This window comes from Lasiosphaeria miniovina (assembly GCF_030549165.1).
Source record: "Lasiosphaeria miniovina strain SMH2392-1A chromosome Unknown B0T26scaffold_1, whole genome shotgun sequence".
NCBI classification, from domain to species: domain Eukaryota; kingdom Fungi; phylum Ascomycota; class Sordariomycetes; order Sordariales; family Lasiosphaeriaceae; genus Lasiosphaeria; species Lasiosphaeria miniovina.
In genome coordinates, this window is record NW_026848220.1 from 5,399,209 (window position 1) to 5,418,006 (window position 18,798).

At 56.8% G+C, this 18,798-nt stretch overlaps 5 protein-coding genes across 5 annotated transcripts; 3 read left to right on the forward strand and 2 right to left on the reverse strand.

Annotated features, from left to right (window-relative positions):
• Positions 1-781: 781 nt before the first annotated feature.
• On the reverse strand, positions 782-5,625 carry B0T26DRAFT_635298 (glucanotransferase domain of glycogen debranching enzyme-domain-containing protein; the record flags this gene model as incomplete). The annotated part of the gene is made up of 3 exons (XM_060436707.1): positions 782-883; positions 946-5,320; positions 5,411-5,625. 3 exons carry the CDS (start codon positions 5,623-5,625, stop codon positions 782-784), a joined length of 4,692 nt encoding a protein of 1,563 aa, XP_060303373.1.
• Positions 5,626-8,991: 3,366 nt separating this feature from the next.
• On the forward strand, positions 8,992-11,265 carry B0T26DRAFT_688735 (NAD-dependent glycerol-3-phosphate dehydrogenase N-terminus-domain-containing protein). The gene is made up of 2 exons (XM_060440998.1): positions 8,992-9,084; positions 9,171-11,265. The coding sequence occupies exon 2, from the start codon at positions 9,212-9,214 to the stop codon at positions 11,066-11,068; it is 1,857 nt and encodes a 618-aa protein (XP_060303374.1). The 5' UTR covers positions 8,992-9,084; positions 9,171-9,211; the 3' UTR covers positions 11,069-11,265.
• On the reverse strand, positions 11,266-13,071 carry B0T26DRAFT_688736 (uncharacterized protein). The gene has a single exon (XM_060440999.1). It carries the CDS (start codon positions 12,842-12,844, stop codon positions 11,429-11,431), a length of 1,416 nt encoding a protein of 471 aa, XP_060303375.1. The 5' UTR covers positions 12,845-13,071; the 3' UTR covers positions 11,266-11,428.
• Positions 13,072-14,353: 1,282 nt separating this feature from the next.
• B0T26DRAFT_670790 (uncharacterized protein) lies at positions 14,354-15,873 on the forward strand (the record flags this gene model as incomplete). The annotated part of the gene is made up of 2 exons (XM_060439223.1): positions 14,354-14,880; positions 14,934-15,873. The coding sequence occupies 2 exons, from the start codon at positions 14,354-14,356 to the stop codon at positions 15,871-15,873; spliced, it is 1,467 nt and encodes a 488-aa protein (XP_060303376.1).
• Positions 15,874-16,804: 931 nt separating this feature from the next.
• Positions 16,805-17,652, forward strand: B0T26DRAFT_746399 (uncharacterized protein; the record flags this gene model as incomplete). Its single annotated transcript, XM_060444690.1, has 2 exons — positions 16,805-17,535; positions 17,631-17,652. The coding sequence occupies 2 exons, from the start codon at positions 16,805-16,807 to the stop codon at positions 17,650-17,652; spliced, it is 753 nt and encodes a 250-aa protein (XP_060303377.1).
• Positions 17,653-18,798: the final 1,146 nt, after the last annotated feature.

The following is an 18,798-nucleotide window of genomic DNA, read 5'->3' on the forward strand; positions in this document are numbered from 1 at the left end:
CCCGAAATCCTCTTCAAACACACCTTAATAACTGCAACACGACATAGCCCGGAGTCTTGTAACCCGGAGTCAGAGTCGAAGACTCCCGAGTATATGCCTAGGTCTCAAGGATCCCTTTGAGGGGGAGGAGCATTGGCATGCATGTCTATCTGTCCTCTGTTTATCCAGTTGTGCATTTACCGCCAACATACATCGCGAGCAGCTCAGATGGCTTGGATGAAGAAGAATATTACTTATTAGGCTCTTATCTCTGTTTCCTTGTGAGACTCTTGTGTAAGAATCCCGGAAAGCTCCTAGCCGAGCCATGTTCCCCTGTGGGACGCCGTTTTTACGGGATCTAATCTTGCCGTGCTTGTTGGGCAGGTTGGTTACATATACCTGGAGTCTTGACTCTGACTTTGGGCTACGAGACTCTGGGCTACGTTTGGTTGCAGTTATACAAACACAGAGTGATTGAGGAATGGTTACTTGTACGTAGTGCTATTTTTGTCCTGTGACGAAGAGTCTAGCAAGCAGACAAGCCACCAGCACGGCAGTCAAATTTGGAGACTATCAGCCTTTCATCTCATTAGTACTAATAGCTGTATTCATAAGGTCCCACGAGAACCTTAATACCATGTTGTGTATTTTACCTGTCTTTATAATAACCACGTAATGCGCCTGCCCTTACGCGAAATACAATCTGAATACAATCACTTAGACCAAAACCGGAACGCCAGCACATTCATATCTAGGTATGCAATTATTTCACGGCCTCCTTCATGCCAGCCCGCCCCCGCACTCACCGCAGCGGAAGAGTCTGAGAATCTAGCTTGGCTTGCTCATCCGCCGCATCCATATACAGGTCGATCAAGCAGCTGGCTGACCACGCTTGAGTTGGAGACTGTGAACATGTTAGCACCTAGTGATTGAAGACACGACCATCAAAAAGACAAGTAAACTTACAGAGTCAGCGCAGTGCTCGCCGTTCTTCTGGGTCAGCTCCGCAAGTCCAGCCCAGGGACTGCGCTCAATCATCTCTTTGCAGCCGATGAGTCTCCGTGTAACCTGCTGGAATGCTTCGGTGCGACCCTCTGCATCATCACGACCGCGGCGCTTGAGGTCAAACTTGAGAAGAGCGCGAAGGAAGAAGCCCGTAGGCCACAGCCATTCTGGGCCTTGGTGGTAGTTGCGACCCTTACTAGTGGCAAAGTCGGTGCTGTCTTCGCTGTTGTGGTAGTAGGGCCGGTAGTTCATGTCGCCGGGGTCAAGCGTCGCCATGCCAGTCGGCCCCCTGAGGACGCTGTCGGCAATGCACAGTGCATGCATGGCGTGCTTGTCGTCGAATAGATCAGGGGCGCTCGTCATGGCGATGGGGAAGTTTGGCCGGAGCTGGTAGTCTTCGTACTCCTTCCCAGAACGATACAGATCTTTGTAGATACCGCGACGGTGGACCACCGAGGTGTTGATATCATAGGCGCTGTCCTCGGAAGGCGAGATGGGGACAAAGTAGCACCTCTCAAAGTTGCTCTTTATGAGGCTGGCCCATCCCTCAAAGGTTACCTCTGAGCCGTCTGTCTTCCGGACGCTGGCGTAGCTGTATTTGCCAGATTTGTTCAACGACGCGACCCACCTCAAGCTGCTGTAGAGCAGGCCCGTAATTTCGACAGCGGCGCCGTCTCGAGGGGTACCCGGAACGCCCTTTGAACCCGCACGATCGCTCTCACCCATCTTGTCCATCCAGGTACCGCAGTTCTTCTGGTTGCCACCGAAGATGAAGCCATTGCTCCAGTCGACCCTGATTTCTATATTGAAGCCCTCGTCGCCCATCTGCATGTCCAGACCGGGACCAGCATTTGCCTCGCGGAACTTCATGCCAGCTGCATGGCGCTGGAGCACCTCGAGAACAATATCACCAATGGTACTCTCTTTGCTGTACGCGCGAGGGTCGTCGGTGGGAAACCAAGTATCATCATACGGCAAGAAGCGCCGCTTGATCTTCTCATCCAGCAGTGACAAACCATCCGGGGCGATGCGCGTGTAGTCTTGGATGCACTGCAAGAAGAACCAAACAGAATCTCGAGCGTTGTATCTTGGTGTGTTGCCGCTTCCAAGAAGATTGGGAATCATGCCGTGCTTGAGAACACCGGCAAAGGCACGAATGTGTTCCTTCGCTTCATCGAATCTTCCAGTGCCGAGGTACAAACCACGAAGAGAAATGAAGACATCACGGCCCCAGCAGCGAGCCCAATCAACCGCGAAGTGCGGCAGGCCGGCGGCGAGAGACGGAACAAGCCGGTTCGGATAGAGAGATGCCGACTTGACGAGTCCAGTCTGTTGAGTGCTGACCATGGCCAATTTCTGCAAAAACCACTGCCCATTGCGGATATTGTGATTCATGAGAGAGACGCCCTGCTCAAAGGCAGCCATGTAAGCAGTCCGGAGGACCAAGCCAAAGTATCGCGGAAGGAGGAAGCTGGGAATCCCGCGGATGGCATCAAACCGCTCCCTCAGCCAAGCTGCCGGTTTTGCGAGCCGGCTGTAGGCCTCAAGTTTGGAAGCGCGCTCAAGTCTCCCGACAATGTAGTCAAGAGCCCATTGTCCGTCTCGGAGGTGCTGGCAAAGTGGATGAGCCAGATTGTTGTCCTTGATGATGTCCGCAAGAATGCTCCACCAGCCTTGAAGGCCAGCATAGACAATTTTGCCGTGTCCCGGGATATCGTAAGTTCCATCCCTTCCATTGCTGACATCGTGTTCCTCGGGCTCACACTTGTACAACAAGAAGTTGAGGTCGATCAGGCTAAGCTCATCCATAGCTACCTTGGCTCCAGAGGTCACGAACGTGTCCAGGCCACTAGAGTGCTCTGCGGCCGGAATCCACGTCTCGAACAAGGCGATGCTGCCAGGAGGGAATCTGTCGCGCACGGTGATGATTGTGTCATCGCCCTTGACCTCCATCCGAATGCCTGGGAGAGCAATCAGCCGGCTTGGGAGTCCTCGAAGATACTTCTTGTCACTCAGGACTTCCTCGACCGCTTCTTTGCTCGAGTCAACTTCGAGCATCCAGCTTCCAAGATGCTTGGCCTTGGTTCCGGTCAGATGAACCGCATTGAACGCGCCATTTCCATTCCCGTAGCCGGGGAAGGCAGTGTGGGCGATTAAGAAGTAGCCCTTACGGGAGCCTGGATGGACACGATGAACCGTAATATACTGGTCCTCGTGGTGGATGTGCGTCTCGTCATAGCCGTCTAGACCCATCAGAGTGTGTATCTGGTTCAGCAATTTCTTGACACCGCCAATACCGCCCTTGCCGTCGCCAACCTTGACTGGGAACTTGGACGACTCTGAAGTGTAAAGGCGCGACTCGCTGACTAGATCAACCAGCTTTGGGTAAATCTCATCATAGCCCATGACGCTACCAGTTGCGCTGGAGCACATGCAGACCAGTGCCGCGTTGGGGAGCGTGTCACGGGCATCTCGCTTCTGAGCAGGAACCTCGTTGTCGTGTGTGCAATCCATGAACAAGGCCTGGACGGGAACGGGCTTGATCCGGCGGATGATCTCGCGCGTGTATTGGTGCTCGCCATTCACCGTCTCGCCGTTTTCCTTGACGGGGCCTCGGACGTCGAGGCTCGAGATCTCATCAACCTCGAAGCTGCCAATCGGACGGCCGCCATGCCGATGGACGAGTCGGCTGAGTTCCGCGGTGCTCCATGCCTGCATCGCTTCGCGAACGAGCGAGCTCAGACCAAGCCGCTTCACAAAGACGTAATCCATCTCTTCCGAGCCTGTGAAGAGCTCGGCCACAACAAAAAGGTCTGGGCGAACGCGGCGGGCTTCGTCTAAAATATGCTCGGCTACATGGAGAGGGGTAGAGTGGCAGTTGTCAATCCGGAAGCCGGCGAAATACTTTGCCAACATCCGGGCGTACTTGGTCATATGTTCCCAAAGCCATGGACTGTCGTTGGGACCGGCCCCATACCGGAGCTTCGTGCAGTCACCCCAAACGATGACCTCTCGTCGGAGATAGACGCGCGATTGCGGGCCGGCATTGTCGACGAGCGCATTTCCGCCCCAGACCCATCCGTTGTTGACGAGCGCCAGATCTTCCTTCCTGTGCTTCACCGTCTTCTCGTTCAGAGGCAAGCGGGTAAAGTAGGTCTCAATCAAGGGGTTCTTTGCGTTGATCGGCCCCTGCTTCGGCCCATGTTCATCCAAACGGACATACTTGATGCGGTTGAAGAGCTGCTGGAGAATCTCGGCCACCTCGGCGTCGTATTCTTTATAGAAGGGCACGTTCACGATGTCGAGTATTTCCAAAATTTTGACTCGGGCTGCTGCTTGATCCGTACTGTCACCCGATTCGCCTTCGTATCGGCCAAATATCGCAGACAAGAGCGCTGCAGCAATATTCGGGTCGACTCTCCTCCTAAACCGCTCTCCAAGGCGGTCCATACCCTTTAGAGCGTTCTTGACGAGGAAATCCGCCTGGTCCTTAGGCGCGGCTGCGCGAAGAGCATCGATGCCACCAGGGCCAATGGAGCCCTCGGGAAAGGCTGTCTTACCCACCACCCAAGACTCGATAGCCGCGTCGGCATCGCGATCGACGTCGAGAGCGTAATACTCCCAGAGGCGGATCTCTGCCATCACCTCCTTCTTGATTGCGTCCATGATCTTGACGAGATCGTCCACAGACTTGAGATCAGTTGGTAGCCCTAGCTTCTCTAGCTTGTAACTCAGCTCGAGCAGCTTCGAGTCCAGGAGGTAGGCCGACTCCAGCCACGGCGCCGTGGTCAAATTGTAGCCTGCCTCTGGGTGGTCTAGCAACCAAGTGCTGTTATGCGCAGTGTGGTTCAGGACGATGTCCGTCAGACTGAGCATGGAGTGGTTCTTTTCCAAGCTCTCCACCAACTTTTGCACGTCCTTCTCGCCTTCTGGGAAACAGTTGGGGTCCCAGCCAAGCTGGTCATACAAACTGTATGGCGAGTCCGAGGCACCCCTGACTTGCAGCGGGGTGAAATGGATCATGTTGTACCCGCGATCGCTTATGCCCCGGAGGTGCCGCTCCCAGTCTTGCGGATACCTGCCCATGAACTTGCTGATGATGGAGAAGACGGACAGCGCCGGCAGAGGCAGCGGCTGGCCGTCCAGCGTGAGCCTCGGCGCAACATCGATGTAGTACAGAGGCGTCTTCTTCGTCTTGGTCGTAGAGACGCCATTGGCCTGGGCGAGGTTGTTGGCAAGGTCGGGCAGCTCGGCGTACGTCGTGTAAAAGGCGTATGCGCCGGCTTCGTAGATTGGGATGGAAATCTCGAGCGTGCGGTTGAAGTCGGGAACGAGCCTGAGCGGGTACGGGTAAGCTTTCCACACGCAACCAACAGGACAACTCTCATCTTGCCACGGGGGCAATGGCAATCAAGGGGCATCGTACTTGAACTCGCGAAACTTGTCGCGGCGAAACTCGGCCCCACGCTCGGGAATGTTGACCCAGAGGCTGCCATGGCGGCAAATGCTCGACGTGCCCTCGATTGCAAAGCGGATTGTCACCGACTCGCGCGTCTCGGGCGCGAGGTAGATGTACTCTCCAGTGACCTGGGGCGAGCCATCGTCGTTGAGCGGCAGCAGGTAAACGTCGTTGGAAACCATGGTTTTGGGGATCATTGTGAAAGAGGATCGCTCCGAGCCCGTAGCTGGGTGGGAGCTATTGGCCTTTTTGGGCAGCACTGCTGCAAGCGACTTGCCCCACGTCCGGGATACTGCCGGCTGCAGATCACACTAAGCAGCAAATCAGGCAGAGGCAGAAACAAAGCGTTCGGGCGATTCCTCTAGACATCAGGTATTGTGGTTTGTTTTCCCTAGGATATATGCTAGCGACAGTACGAAGTAGGCAAGGTTGGTGACCTAGGATGTTCCCACTGACAGGAACGAGCCAAGGCAAGGAGAGCACGGCGCGGCGGGACGAAGACGTCGACGACTGCGGGCGTTCCGTTACGAGTTAGCCGCTAAACAGGGAATCCAAGGGCAAGGTTCAGGTCAGGCGATCCAGTGTAAGATGGACGGCACGGAGTGGAGGTCTGTTTCTCTCAGTTGGGACTCAAGCAAGAGCTGTACGTGTAAGATGGACGAAAGTGCAGGAGCAATCCAATGCGCGCGCCGCTCGCAAAGAAATTGAAGGGAAACAAGCTAGACGTGAACCGAAGGCACGATGCGCTTTACTAGTATTACAAGAGAAGCATGGAAACAGTCTGCGAAACGACCCGGAGGACGGAAGCAAAATCCATGTCGGGCGGTCAAGGCTCCGGTCACCTCAGGGCAGGCTGACGCAGGTCTCTAGGATTTCTTCGCCCTTCAACTGGTTTCCAACAGCGAAGATGGAAGCTCAGGGCACGACGGGCATCCATTGCTGGCCTGGTGGGCGGCCCTGTCCAGCCTGACACCATGGAACAAGGTCGGATAACCTGCCCTGGAAGCCTCGTCAGACGGCAGCGGGCCTGCGCTTGTAATTGCAATGTTTGCGGAGCGGTTGTGGCTGTTGGTTTCACGCAGGCCTGGAAGGGGCCAATAGTAGTGCAGGCTGCTGGCCGAGTCTCCATCCCGGTGGAAGCGGCACTCCGCATTCCAAGGCGCCTTGACGACCCGTCCGGGAGGGTCTTGGGCTCTTCGCCGGCCATGCCTCTCTCTGATCGGGCGCACGCTGTCAATGGGGGGGACCTGGGAGATGCGAGGCGATGACGATGACATGCAGCTGGTGGGGCTGTCCCGCCCGGTTTGGTTGGCCTGAGCTCCCTGTCATCTCGAATGCCAAATCCCGAGCAGCTCCAGCCATTCCAGCTCTCGCAATGGTATTTCTGTGCTTCAATCCGGCAGGATACCGCTCAGTTTGAGCCTCGTTTTGTATCAAACACAGGGCACGCGAAGCAGCCTCACTATTGAACGGCTTCAGAGTGGCCGGGTGGTGTGTTTTGTCAAGGATCTTCGCGATCGCCGATTCCTTCTGGAACCGAACCTTGCTCACCGACAAGGCCTGGGCCGCTCGAGCCCCGCACCCCCTCAGCTGCCATCCATGGTTTTAGCGCAGACTGCTGAGCAAAGCTCGCATGGAATGCTCAATGACATCAGTGCCCACACCTCGCAAGCCACGTAAAATTTCAACTGCACATTCGGCCAAGGTCGTCAACTTCCCGACTCCGGACAGTCGTATCCTCAGAGTCACCGACCATCGCAGGTATTGGGAATTGGCATTACCACAAGGCGAGTGCCGTGCTTGTGTCGATTAGAATATTCGCCGTCGGTAAGCCCAGGACCGGACCTGTTGGTGTGAGATGCTCAGTGGGGGCTAGTGTATGAGGGCCACCTTCGCCTCTGACCTCGCCAACCTCTGGGCCAACAGGCCGCTGGCACGAGAAACGCACGTTACCTTGCTTTGTGAACTGGAACAGTAAGGTGCATAGGTGCATTCCAGCCCCAAGTATCATTGGTGGTTCTGAGAACCAGGCCAATGGTTGTGGACCTGGTTCCTTCCACGCGCAGAGTCGCCGCATGGCTAGCATTGAGGCGGCCCGCGTTGGTAGCAGAACAGACAATCGGACCCGGGGCGGAGATCTGCAACGATCTCCGTACGCACCTTTGTGAAACAATTGCTTTGGTTGGTGTAATTAATCATCGAGGGTGAGCTAGAATATGGCGGGCGAATACTCTTCCTTAGTGCAAACCCACAACAGCGTTCCGCAGCAGGTTCCCCTTTACGGTCCAGAGGAATCCGTGGGGAAGGATTCGTACTCCGTTGTTAGTTGAGTATAAATCTGTCGACCCCCCTTTCAATCGATCTTTGAGAATGAGCCATCAGACAGGAGCTACCTGAAGACAGCCTTCACAATCGAAGCCTTCCTGGCAAAGCTTTTTGCGCTAAATAGGACTCGTTAGCAGCATTAGTATCTGTACGCGCTCTGCTCCGTACTATCTTCAGTTACGGCATTCTTGCGTTTTATGTCGATAATGGAGACATCGGGGTTGCAGATGGCTCGGCAATATGGTTGGGAATGTCTTGTTGGCTCGTTAGTCTGTGGCCCTGGAGGTTTATACCGTGGTTGACGTCGTTGTCGGACTTAACAAAAGGCACACCCTAGCTGGAGCAACCGTTGTTTTCCTATTCGACTTCTGGGCATTCGAGGAAAATGCCCGCTATGATGTGCTTGGCACAAAGATTGGGTCGGGAATATAGCTGATGCGCCATTAGACATGGCGACTCCTGTGACTAATTGCTAAGTAGATCTGCAGATATGATAGGATACGACCTTGTTAATTTTTTTCTCTACCTCGCGGGGATGCATTGTAATCCCCGCAAGGCGGCCCGGGTCCGCGTGGCCGAGATTTCCGTTCTGCGGTCCGAACTGTCGTCGGCCAGTGACCAGGAGTCCGGTCCGGCAGCCCGCCGTCCCCATCGGCCACACATCAGCGGCAGCGAGCGGCCTTCTTACCTGTTTACCGGCGTCGCGCTTAAATGTGGCCTGAATGAGCCGAATGGCCGATGTGGGAGCTCGGTTCACCGATCGACCATAGCAAGCAGATAGTGTGCCCTCAAGAGGGCATTGCAAAGGAGGAATACACTGCACCTTCGCACTCCGTCGGCCACCCGTGATGCCGGTATTTCAAATTGCAAACAACGCCCAGTTTATCTCGTATTGGTAGTTTGGCGCATCGTGCCTCGGCCGACGGCATTTGAGAGCGCTGCCGAAGGACATTCCGCCGTCTAAGCTTTCTAACCAGACGCCTCGGCGCGGAGGAAGCGATGACGGGATTGCGGCCGGCCGAGGTTTCTTGCAAGGAAATGCCAGCTGTACTCTACGGAAGGGGTACCTGCTGTCACAAGCCTGCAACTGGCCAATCAGAATCGTGCTAGAACCAAAAAAAAAATTCGAAGGCTGAGCCGCGGGAGACTAGACGAAAGGGGTAGCCGGTCTGAAGCGGCAGAATGGGCGGCCTGCACTTTGTTGCGTTGTGCACCTGCGTCATCTGTAAATTGAGCAGCCAAGGCCCAACCGTTTTGCTATCTTCCGTCGTCCCTTCCCGGTACGTCCTTGGTGGAAAAGGAAGGAGCGCAGCGACGTAAGGTCACCTGCAAAGAACCGAGCTACTAGCTTGACCGAAGAGAGAGCTGACGCCACGGCCGCCCTCGTCCGGCGTCTGCCCAGCCCAGTGACAATCCCGAGGCGAGTTTGCAGGTTTGCCCCTGATGGTTCGAGGCTTGGTGCGCTGTCGTGTGGCCCCCCTGTATAATAAGAAGGGCGTGAGCCTTTTCAGTTGTCTGAGCACTCCCAGTCCAGACTTGACATTGACCTATCCGCATCTGCATCCGCGCCTGCAACAGACACAGACGCAGACCCTGACATTATTCAAGTTGCTTGTTGGCCAGTCTTACCACTCGCCCTCGCTCTCACTCTTACCGCATCCGCCTCCACCTCCCCCCTCGTCGCCCAAACCCAACGTGACCCAGGCCCGGACCCAGACTGGGGCCCATCTGCATATCCACTCTGCTGCGAGCCGTCGTCGACCCAAGGGTTTCCAGTTCGAGGCCCACCTGCACTCGTCCCTGCGCCTGCGCCCTCGAATTGCCCATCTCTCGACCTGGTCTCCTTGCCTCGCCGCAGCCCACGCACCAGCATCAGCATCCGCACCCGCATCTGCACCCGCAGCCGCACGCACGCCTACGCCTATGCCCACGCCCACATCTGTCCTCACACTTGCATCTGCATCCGCTTCCGCTTCCGCTTCCGCTTCGCTGTTCACGCCCCGTCTAGTTGCCCGCAGTGTCCGTAGCTTCTCCCAGTCAGCTAAACTCAAAATGACGGCGTCTTCGGTATTGCCCAGTCGCAAGCACAAGGTGGTGGTGATTGGCTCGGGCAATTGGGGCACCACCGTCGCCAAGCTTGTGGCCGAGAACACGCGGGAGCACCCGGATCTCTTTGAGGAAAATGTGCAGATGTGGGTGTACGAGGAGAAGGTGACGCTGCCCAAGGTCTCGCCACACTACGACGCCTCGGCTGGCGACGAGCCGCAGAAGCTCACGGCCATCATCAACAAGTGCCACGAGAACGTCAAGTACCTGCCCAAGATCGCCCTGCCCAGCAACATCGTCGCGAACCCCTCCCTCCCGGACACGGTTAAGGACGCGTCCATTCTCATTTTCAACCTGCCCCATGAGTTCATCGGCAACATCTGCCGCCAGATCAAGGACCACATCCTGCCCTACGCCCGGGGCATCAGCTGCATCAAGGGCGTGACGGTGACAGACGACAACATCGAGCTCATCTGCGAGTACATCAGCGAGTCTCTGGGCATCTACTGCGGTGCCCTGAGCGGCGCCAACATTGCCACCGAGATTGCCAACGAGGAGTGGTGCGAGACCACCATCGCCTACAACACGCCCGCCGGCGACGTGCACCACGCGGGCAACGCCGTGGCCAACGGCAGCAGCAGTGGCGCCGCTGCCCTGACTGAGTACAAGGACGCACGCGGCCGCACCAGCAAGAACAAGCTCACGCCGGTACCCGGCGATTATCCGTCGCTGGACCACCATCTGCTGCAGAGCCTCTTCCACCGGCCCTACTTCACCGTGTCCATGGTCTCGGACGTCGTGGGGGTGTCGCTCGGCGGCGCGCTCAAGAACATTGTGGCGCTGGCCTGCGGCTTCGTCGAGGGCCACGGGTGGAACATGACGGCCAAGACGGCCGTCATGCGCCGTGGCATGCTGGAGATGATTGCCTTTGGCCGCGAGTTCTTCCCCGAGACGATCGAGGAGAAGACGTTCTGGGAGGAGAGCGCGGGCTGGGGCGACATGATTGTGAGCTGCACGTCTGCGCGCAACTGGCGCTACTCCAAGATGGCAGTCGAGCGCGGCGTGTCGCTCGAGGAGATTGAGAAGACGGAGCTGAACGGCCAGAAGCTGCAAGGCATCTCGACCACGCGGGAAGTCTGCGGCTTCCTGCGGGCGAAGGGCGTCGAGAGCAAGTACCCCCTGTTCATGGTTGTCGACCGCATCCTGGACGGAACGGTTAATGTGGAGGATATTCCCGAGCTGTTGAGGAAGTAAGCAAGGAAAACAGAAGGGCTGCGGTACGGGGTATTCCATCTACATCTGGCGAGGCACGGCGAGGCGCATCACGGGGCCCATTTACAGGATATCAATGATGGTAGTCAAAGGGGAGAGAGAGGGGGGGAAAGACATATTGTCCCACACGGGGCCGGCCTAGACGCGAACAGTAGACGCACGACCTGGTCAATAATGAATTGAGTTTTACAAATGTTCAATTTGGTGCGAGGAGCGACGTGATACAGAGCCGTGATACCCAGAACCCAGAGCTCAAAAGCATGTACCCCAAACCCAAACTTCCTGTAATAAAACTCCTAAGGAAATATATCAAATTGGCCGCCACCTTGTTTCCAGCTCCAGTCATTCCAGCAAGTGTACCTTTTCCTCATCAACGATCCCTCCCCGACCTCGCGCGAGCCACGGCCTCCTCTCACCCACAGCAGCCCGCCGTTGGCCTTCCTCATCCTCGGGTAGCGTCCTCTCACCGTCAAGAAACAGCGGCTTCCCAACAGCATCATAACTAATCCACACAAGATTGAACAACACAGCCGACGTGGCGGCGAGCCAGCCGGGAACGCGCCCGCCGTCGTCGGCCAGCACGCGGCCGGCCTCTACCAAAATCAGCACGAACGGCATCCAGAACCCCAGGAATAGCAGCCGACCCAGCCGCTGCCGCCCCGTCGTCGGCGCGTACGCCGCCATCGCGCCAAGGTGCGCCTGGTAGGCTGCCGGCAGGTCGTGCTCGCGCGCCCCGTCCCGCAGTAATTGTAGGTAGCGTGCGGACGGCTGCGCGTAGTCCGCCTCTGGCCGCCGGACCGGCAGGAGCAGCTTGCGCGCCCACGGCGGGAGGGTCGGTTTGGGTAGCTTGTCGTCATCGTCACCGTCGTCATCGTCACCGTCGTCATCCCCGTCGTTCGAGCGTCGGCTGTTGTTGTCGTTCTCGTCAGGCACGTCGGGCAGGCGCGGCGCGAACAGGGTGCGGGCGAGGAATGGGACGGGCACGGGCGGCGCCGGCGGCTTCTCGGGCACGCCGATGGCGGCCGGCAGCGCGAAGCACGGCACGACGATCTCGTGGTAGCTGGCGCCGCCGCCCTCGGTGGCCAAGATCGTGCGGTAGTCGTCGGCCGTCACCTCGTACACGACGCCGACCAGCCCGCTGTCCCACTGCTGAGACTGGGAAGGGGGCCACTCGGGCGCTGGCGGGATGTCGGGGACGCCAGGCGGGAGTTTCGGCGGGGAAGGTAGCGGTGGCTGCCCCGGGATCTTGCGCAGCGCCGTGTTCGCGAAGCACGGCTCCTGGTACGGCAAGCCCGGTAGGTCGAAGGTCAGGCGTAGCGATGGCGCGGACACGTTGACCTGGCTCAGCGGCCGGATGCCGCGCATGCCGAGGAACGTCGATGCGCACATGTTGGACCCGTAAGCGAGGTAGAGCACGCTCGACGGGGCGGCGGCCGCGGCGGTCGTCCCATTGCCATTGCCATCTCGTTTCTGTTGTTGTTGCTGCTGCTCGGAGGATGCGGGGGAGGTAGTGGTGGTGATGATGGGCTCGGTAGGAAAGGGCGAGGGCGAGGCGTCAGGCTGGGCGAGACGCGCGGCCGACGTGTGCGGGATCGACGAGATCGGGGGGTATGCGGGCCGTGTCCGCGACAGGAGAGAGCGCAGCGGCTGGGCATAGAGGGACTCGAGGTGTCGCAGAGCGGCCGGCGCCGAGTGGTGCTGCGGGCTCTCTTCGGCGAGAGATGCCCGAGAGAGAGCAGGAGCCCTGGTGGAACCCATGGAGCAAGGCTGAGAAGTAATTCTGTGTGGCGGTTAGGTTCTTACGTAAAGTCAGCGGGCGGATCAGCAATGATACTGATAATACGCCTCGGCTAGATCCCGGACGTGCACTTTGCGATTTGTGGTGATGATGGCGAGCTCGACAGATTACTCGACGACGTCTTTATCGGGAGGCTCGGATGATAAGCTGGCGATGGGCGAGAGTGAATGTGGTGCCCGCAGGAGGCACACGTAGGAGGCACACGTAATCCAATCAAAGGAATGGCCTGGCTCTTGGACCAAGCAGCATCGTCACAGCGGTTTGTGCACTAACAACGGACCCCTCACAGCGCTGAAAGCCCCACATGAGCCCGCAATCAAGACGGGATTCTGCATTAGGCAGGTATCTGTGCCTTTCTCGACTCTAGACTTCTAGTGCAAAACGTCCAGACAATGACGATTTTTGATGTTGTAAACCATCGAAACCCTTAGGTTTCCCTTTTAGCGACGTCTCTTGCCTGCATCACTCTGCTCCCTTTATTAGATCTGTGACTGTTGACAACGAGTCTAGGTTTGATCTGAAAGGGGATCCCTCTGAAAGGAACGTACCCGATCTCCCGTCGTCTTCGTTGCCTAGTTGCTAGCCTCCATCGCTGCATCAAGGGGCACATAACCGTCCCAGTTCGACCTATCGATGTGTGGTAAGTTGAGAATATGGCGTGCTTTTCGTCATCACCGGCATTTCGATATCACTCTTCAAAGGCTACAGTGTCTAATTATACCAGTGGCAGGTTTACAACTCGCATTGGCTGCAGCGGGCTCTACCCATCACCCGGGACCTTAGCCATCCTCTGCTTCTGTGTCTAGACTCGGTAGACGGTAGATTTACCGACGAGAGAATCAAGCATTTGCCATGCACTGCTGCCGAGCCTTGCGGCTCGGAAGCCGGCTCATTCTGGGACTTCAATATAGCTGATACCCCACGTCGCCAACTACCTTAGTGCCTAGGCATCTCGACCATGGGCCGTCCAAGCTCGGATCACGACCCAATATTGCATAGCTTCCCCTCGCCTCGTTGACTTTCGTCATCCTCCACATTACGCTGCCCAATATCCGCACTTAGCCGAATGTCTCTCCTAGGTCGGCAATCTTGTCCAACCTCCCAATGTAACAGTCCACTGGCAGATCAACGCGACCTCGTCTCGTCCGGCTGCTCAACAATACGCAGCTTGCAAATGGCGTGTGCTAGGAACTACCGTGTCCCGTCGTCAATGTCACCGTGGAAGGACCCGAGGCCAACCAATGCAGGGACTGAGTAACCCCGGGGCTTTAACCGACGTCAATAGCAACGTGGAAGCTTCCCGCCCGGCTTCTAGACCTGTCACCTATCTGCTACACTAAATGGCCGGCCACTATATAGGAAAGACGGCCGCCGAGCTTTGCCAAGCGTCCGGCTTGACGGCGGCTTGGAGGCCGTTGCTAGCCTGCCAAGATACAGATCATCTAAAACAATAGGGATCTCAAAAAATAATGCAGATGCGCTTTCCAAGACGAAAGGTCCTCTTGCTCACCAACTCGGAGCTTGGTCAAGCCAATGTCTTCCTCGCCACGAGCCATGCTCTCCTGCAGCTCGGAGCCGAGGTGCACTTCGCCTCCTTTCCAGCCATCGAGAGCTCTGTGAGGGCACTGTCCAGAGAAATCGTGTTCCACGCCGTGGAAGGGGTCGACATGAAGACGGCATATCCCCGGGCTGAGGTCGAGGGGTCTGGCTTGGAAGGCAAGACGCCGCGCTTCTACACCATGCCCGCCGTGCTCCGGATCTGTCTCCACACCACCATGCCGTGGTCCGGACCCCAGTACGTCGACATCTACCGGTCCATAGTCGGCATTCTCCAGCAGGTGGCCCCAAACATCATAGCCGTCGACCCGGCCTTCTCGCCGGCCGTTACCGCGTGCCGCCACATGGGCGAGAGGTTTCTCATCTTGGCCCCCAACACCATCAAGGACTTTGCAATCTCGTACCAACCCCCAGGCGACGTGTTCTGGAAGTACCCATGGTAAGTTGTCTCCGCTTCACGCTCTCAATTTCACCGTGCTGAGGGTCTCATAGCATAGCCTCGGGTCTCCCGTTTCCAATTCCATGGTGCTATGTCTTGCTGAACATCTACTACGTCGCCCTGGCCCTGGCAATATGCTGGGGCGACCGGCGGCTGCGAGAGGTCAAGCAGTACATCAGGGACTACACGGCAGGGGACATGATCAGCCTCGAGGACCTCAACCAAAGGCCGCCACCCGGCGTCAAATACCTGGTCGCCAACCTGCCCGACCTTGAATTCCCGCTCCAGACAAGCCCACCGCACATTATCCCCTGCGGGCCAATCCTCCGCCCGGCCGAGCCGATCTCGCAGGCCGACCCGGATCTCGCCTCGTGGCTGTCCCGGGGCCCGACCGTCTACATCAACCTCGGCACCCACGCCAAAACCACCGAGGGCACAGCTGTCGAGATCGCCAAGTCGGTGGCGCTGCTTCTACGCGAGGCTGCGCAAGAGACAGGCGAGGAGAAGATGAAAGAGAAGCTCGCCGGGCTGCAGGTGCTGTGGAAGCTGACGCGCAAAGGCCAGTACGACAACCGGCGCCTCGCGCAAGTGCTAGGGCAGGAGATGGAACAGGACAGGGTGCGGATCGTGGGCTGGGTCAAGGCGGAGCCGCCGGCGGTGCTCGCGCACGGAGGTATCGTATGCGCAGTGCACCACGGCGGCGCCAACTCGTTCCTCGAGGCCGTGGCAGCGGGCGTGCCGCAGGTCGTGCTGCCCGTGTGGATCGACTGCTTCGACTTTGCCAACCGCTGCGAGTTCCTCGGCGTCGGCCGCTGGGGCAACAAGTCCACGCCGCCGCGCTGCCGGGCCCCCGAGCTCAGCCCCGTCCTCGTCGACGTCGTCTTGGGCCCCAAGTCTGCAGGTTACCGCGCCAGGGCCGCCGAGCTGGCCAGGCTGTGCGCGCGCGAGCCCGGCAGGACCAAGGCGGCGCGCGTCATTCTCGGCGAGATTTGACCTACATGTCTAGATGCCTAGGCAAGGTACCTAGTCAGACAACTAGATCATATAGATAGGCTATTAAGTTTGACCGGGAGCGTCCCGCACGGACTTTGCTTGGTTACCTGCCTAGGCATCTACCTGGGTATTCGAGCAACACCGGAGTATTCGAGCAACGGGGTCCTGGATGTTCGTCCTGTTGCGATTATAAATCCAAACTATTCGTAGTTACTCGTCTGCCCTAAGCATTGATGGGATGAAATTTCAGGCGATAAGCAGCAGACAATACCTAATTGCCCGTCTCCGTTACACATAATTGGAAAACCGCAGGTCAACCACTGCACTGTTTCAATAAGACTTGCCTTGAGGAGGGACTTGCACAGTTGGATTTATCACAAAAGTGGAATGGTTCATACCCATCACCACCTACACATTAAAGGTTGGCACAGGCATTTGCCGCGGTACAGCAAAAAGTCAAACAATTGAACGGCACTACTCTTATGTCCTGTATCATCTTGCAGTTGCAGTCGAGACCATAAGAGCTTGGCTCCGTCTTTCGCTCGCCGCCCACTTTCAAGCCCCCACCAGTTCGGAAACAGCACTGCCGTGTGAACTCAGTAAGTATGGCAGAAATAACCAGTTTGGATGAGTGTGGGGCCGTCACTCATCAAGCATTAAGCAACAAAATGGAAATCCAAGTAAGGCAAGAGTCGTCGGCCCTTGCCCAGATTCCCTCCTCCCCATTCGATCGCGCTTGCCTTTCTGGCTGCCAAACGTGCTCAAAGTGGAAAGCGCCTGCCGTCTGCTTCACTGGCTCGCAATGGGAATGGGATCCTGGTAGAGATTTCTTTCCCGACACCCATTCGTCTGGCAAGCTCACAGCACTCTCTGCCGCTGCCTACCAGGAGCCGCCTCTCCCGACGCCCACGGCGCCCTTTGACCGCTCACCATGGAACCTCCATATTGGTCTCCGCAACCGCCCAATGATGAGCTCGTGTGCGGCTACCTTAAGGAGTCCTGGACGGGAGTTAATCAACCAAGCAGGAACAAAATCGACCCCATCACCTTCTCTGACGCAAACGACCTGGTTTACCTCGACCCTATTGCGCAATCTAGACGTGGTCGCTCAAAAGCGAAGAAAAAGGACCTGCTGCCAGACTTGCTGAGAGGCGTCATCGACACGTCCCCCGTGCGACACGCCCGGCTGTCAATCCGCTCTGCTCAGCGCTCTTCTCAGGCCCAGTTACCAAACATAAAGACTCAGAGAAAGGAAATCAACAGCGACACTACCGAACCGCACCCCGGCTCACAACCAAACAGCAAAAGCCAACACCCCGAACTTCCTGCCTCTGAGGCAATCGAGGTCTCAGGCTCTCAGCCATGTACACCGCCGTGGCCACCTCCCCGTCTCCAAAATCTTCACGCCAACGACCGCTCTGACTCCCCCGACGGTGGACAGCTGCCATCCAATTTTCCGCGCAAATATTTCCTCGCCAACGACTGCTCTGACTCTCCCGACGGTGGACAGCTGCCACCCAATTTCCCGCGCGAAGATGCCCTCGCGCTTCCGGCACTTCAGTCCCCGCCTAACGCGTCCCCTGTCCTTCCATCGTCAGACGACGATGTCGTCTTGGATGAGACCCCACGCTTGGCTTTCCCGGTTCCCGACCTCTTGGTGAAGTGTGGCCATCGCCTTGTTTTAGGCTCCAGAGCGACGAAGTCTTCGCAGGCAAACATAGTCCCGGATAACAATTTTAAATACACCAATGGATTAGGCTCAACGAGCTTGCAGTCTGAAACACGAAAGAGACACTCCTCTACACCGCAGACAGAATTTCAGGATCTAAACGAAAATGAACAAGATTCAAGACCCGAAAAGAGAATTAAAGGCCCTCAAGCCTCTCAGCATTCCCACAACCTGCAGCGTATTGGGCCATCAAGTGACCCCAGAGACAGGGGCCATGTTTCTGAAGACGAATCACACGAGAAAAGCCAGGAAGCAAGATCAGAAACTGGAGTTCTCGAGATTATGCTAGAGCCTCCCCTCCGGAAGGGAGAGACTTGCACTCCAGAGGCCTGGGAATGTTATGAACAATCCTCGGATGTGCAACACTATATTGGTTCTAAACTCGGCTCAGGAGGTAACAATTATCACGGCAGACTAGCCGTGATAAAAGACCGAGAGACTACTCAAATGTTTAAGCCTAGGATGGCCACCTCGATCATCGCCCCGTTCAAGATAACTGGTGACATTAACATACCGAAAGGATCTGCGCCGTTTCTCACCATCTCCCCTCCTCAACTTCCTCTCCCAGTTCAACGTCACTCTCTGCATACGACCCCGGAGTGTGTGCAAAGAGGTCAGCCGCAGAATTCTCCGCCTTCCCTTGTCAATAACAGTTCCCCACCTCAGTCGCGAAGTCGACCCCCTCCCACCCTTGCCATCGGCGCGGATGTCTTCAACTACAGATTGCGGCCCAGTCCAGAAGAAATGCGGAAACAAGCAATCGCCGATGACTCTCCCCCAGCTGTCATGCACAAAATTGTCAATGTAAGCAGCAACCTCCAAGTATAGACAATTCCAGTCTCTAACATCGCCTGTCTCTAGGTGCTACATCGTTCGTTGAAATCACGCGAGGACTCTATCGGAGACATTGCAAAGGAATATAATAACAACGCTTTGAAACTAATTAGGAATCTGGAAGACCGTCACAAGATGGAAAGAATCGAGACAACAACCGCTCTCTGGAGCTCAACCCGTGCTGTTCTTGCTACATTCACCGATGCCGAACGGGACACAAGAGAATTGGTTGAGCAAGTGCGATCCATTGTCATTACTCGCACGACGCCTACATTCGCAAAGCCCCAGCTTGCTGGAAAGGTTGAACTGTTGGAGCGCTTGCTCAATGTGAAGCTAAGGGGGCGTTGCAAAACGACCAACAA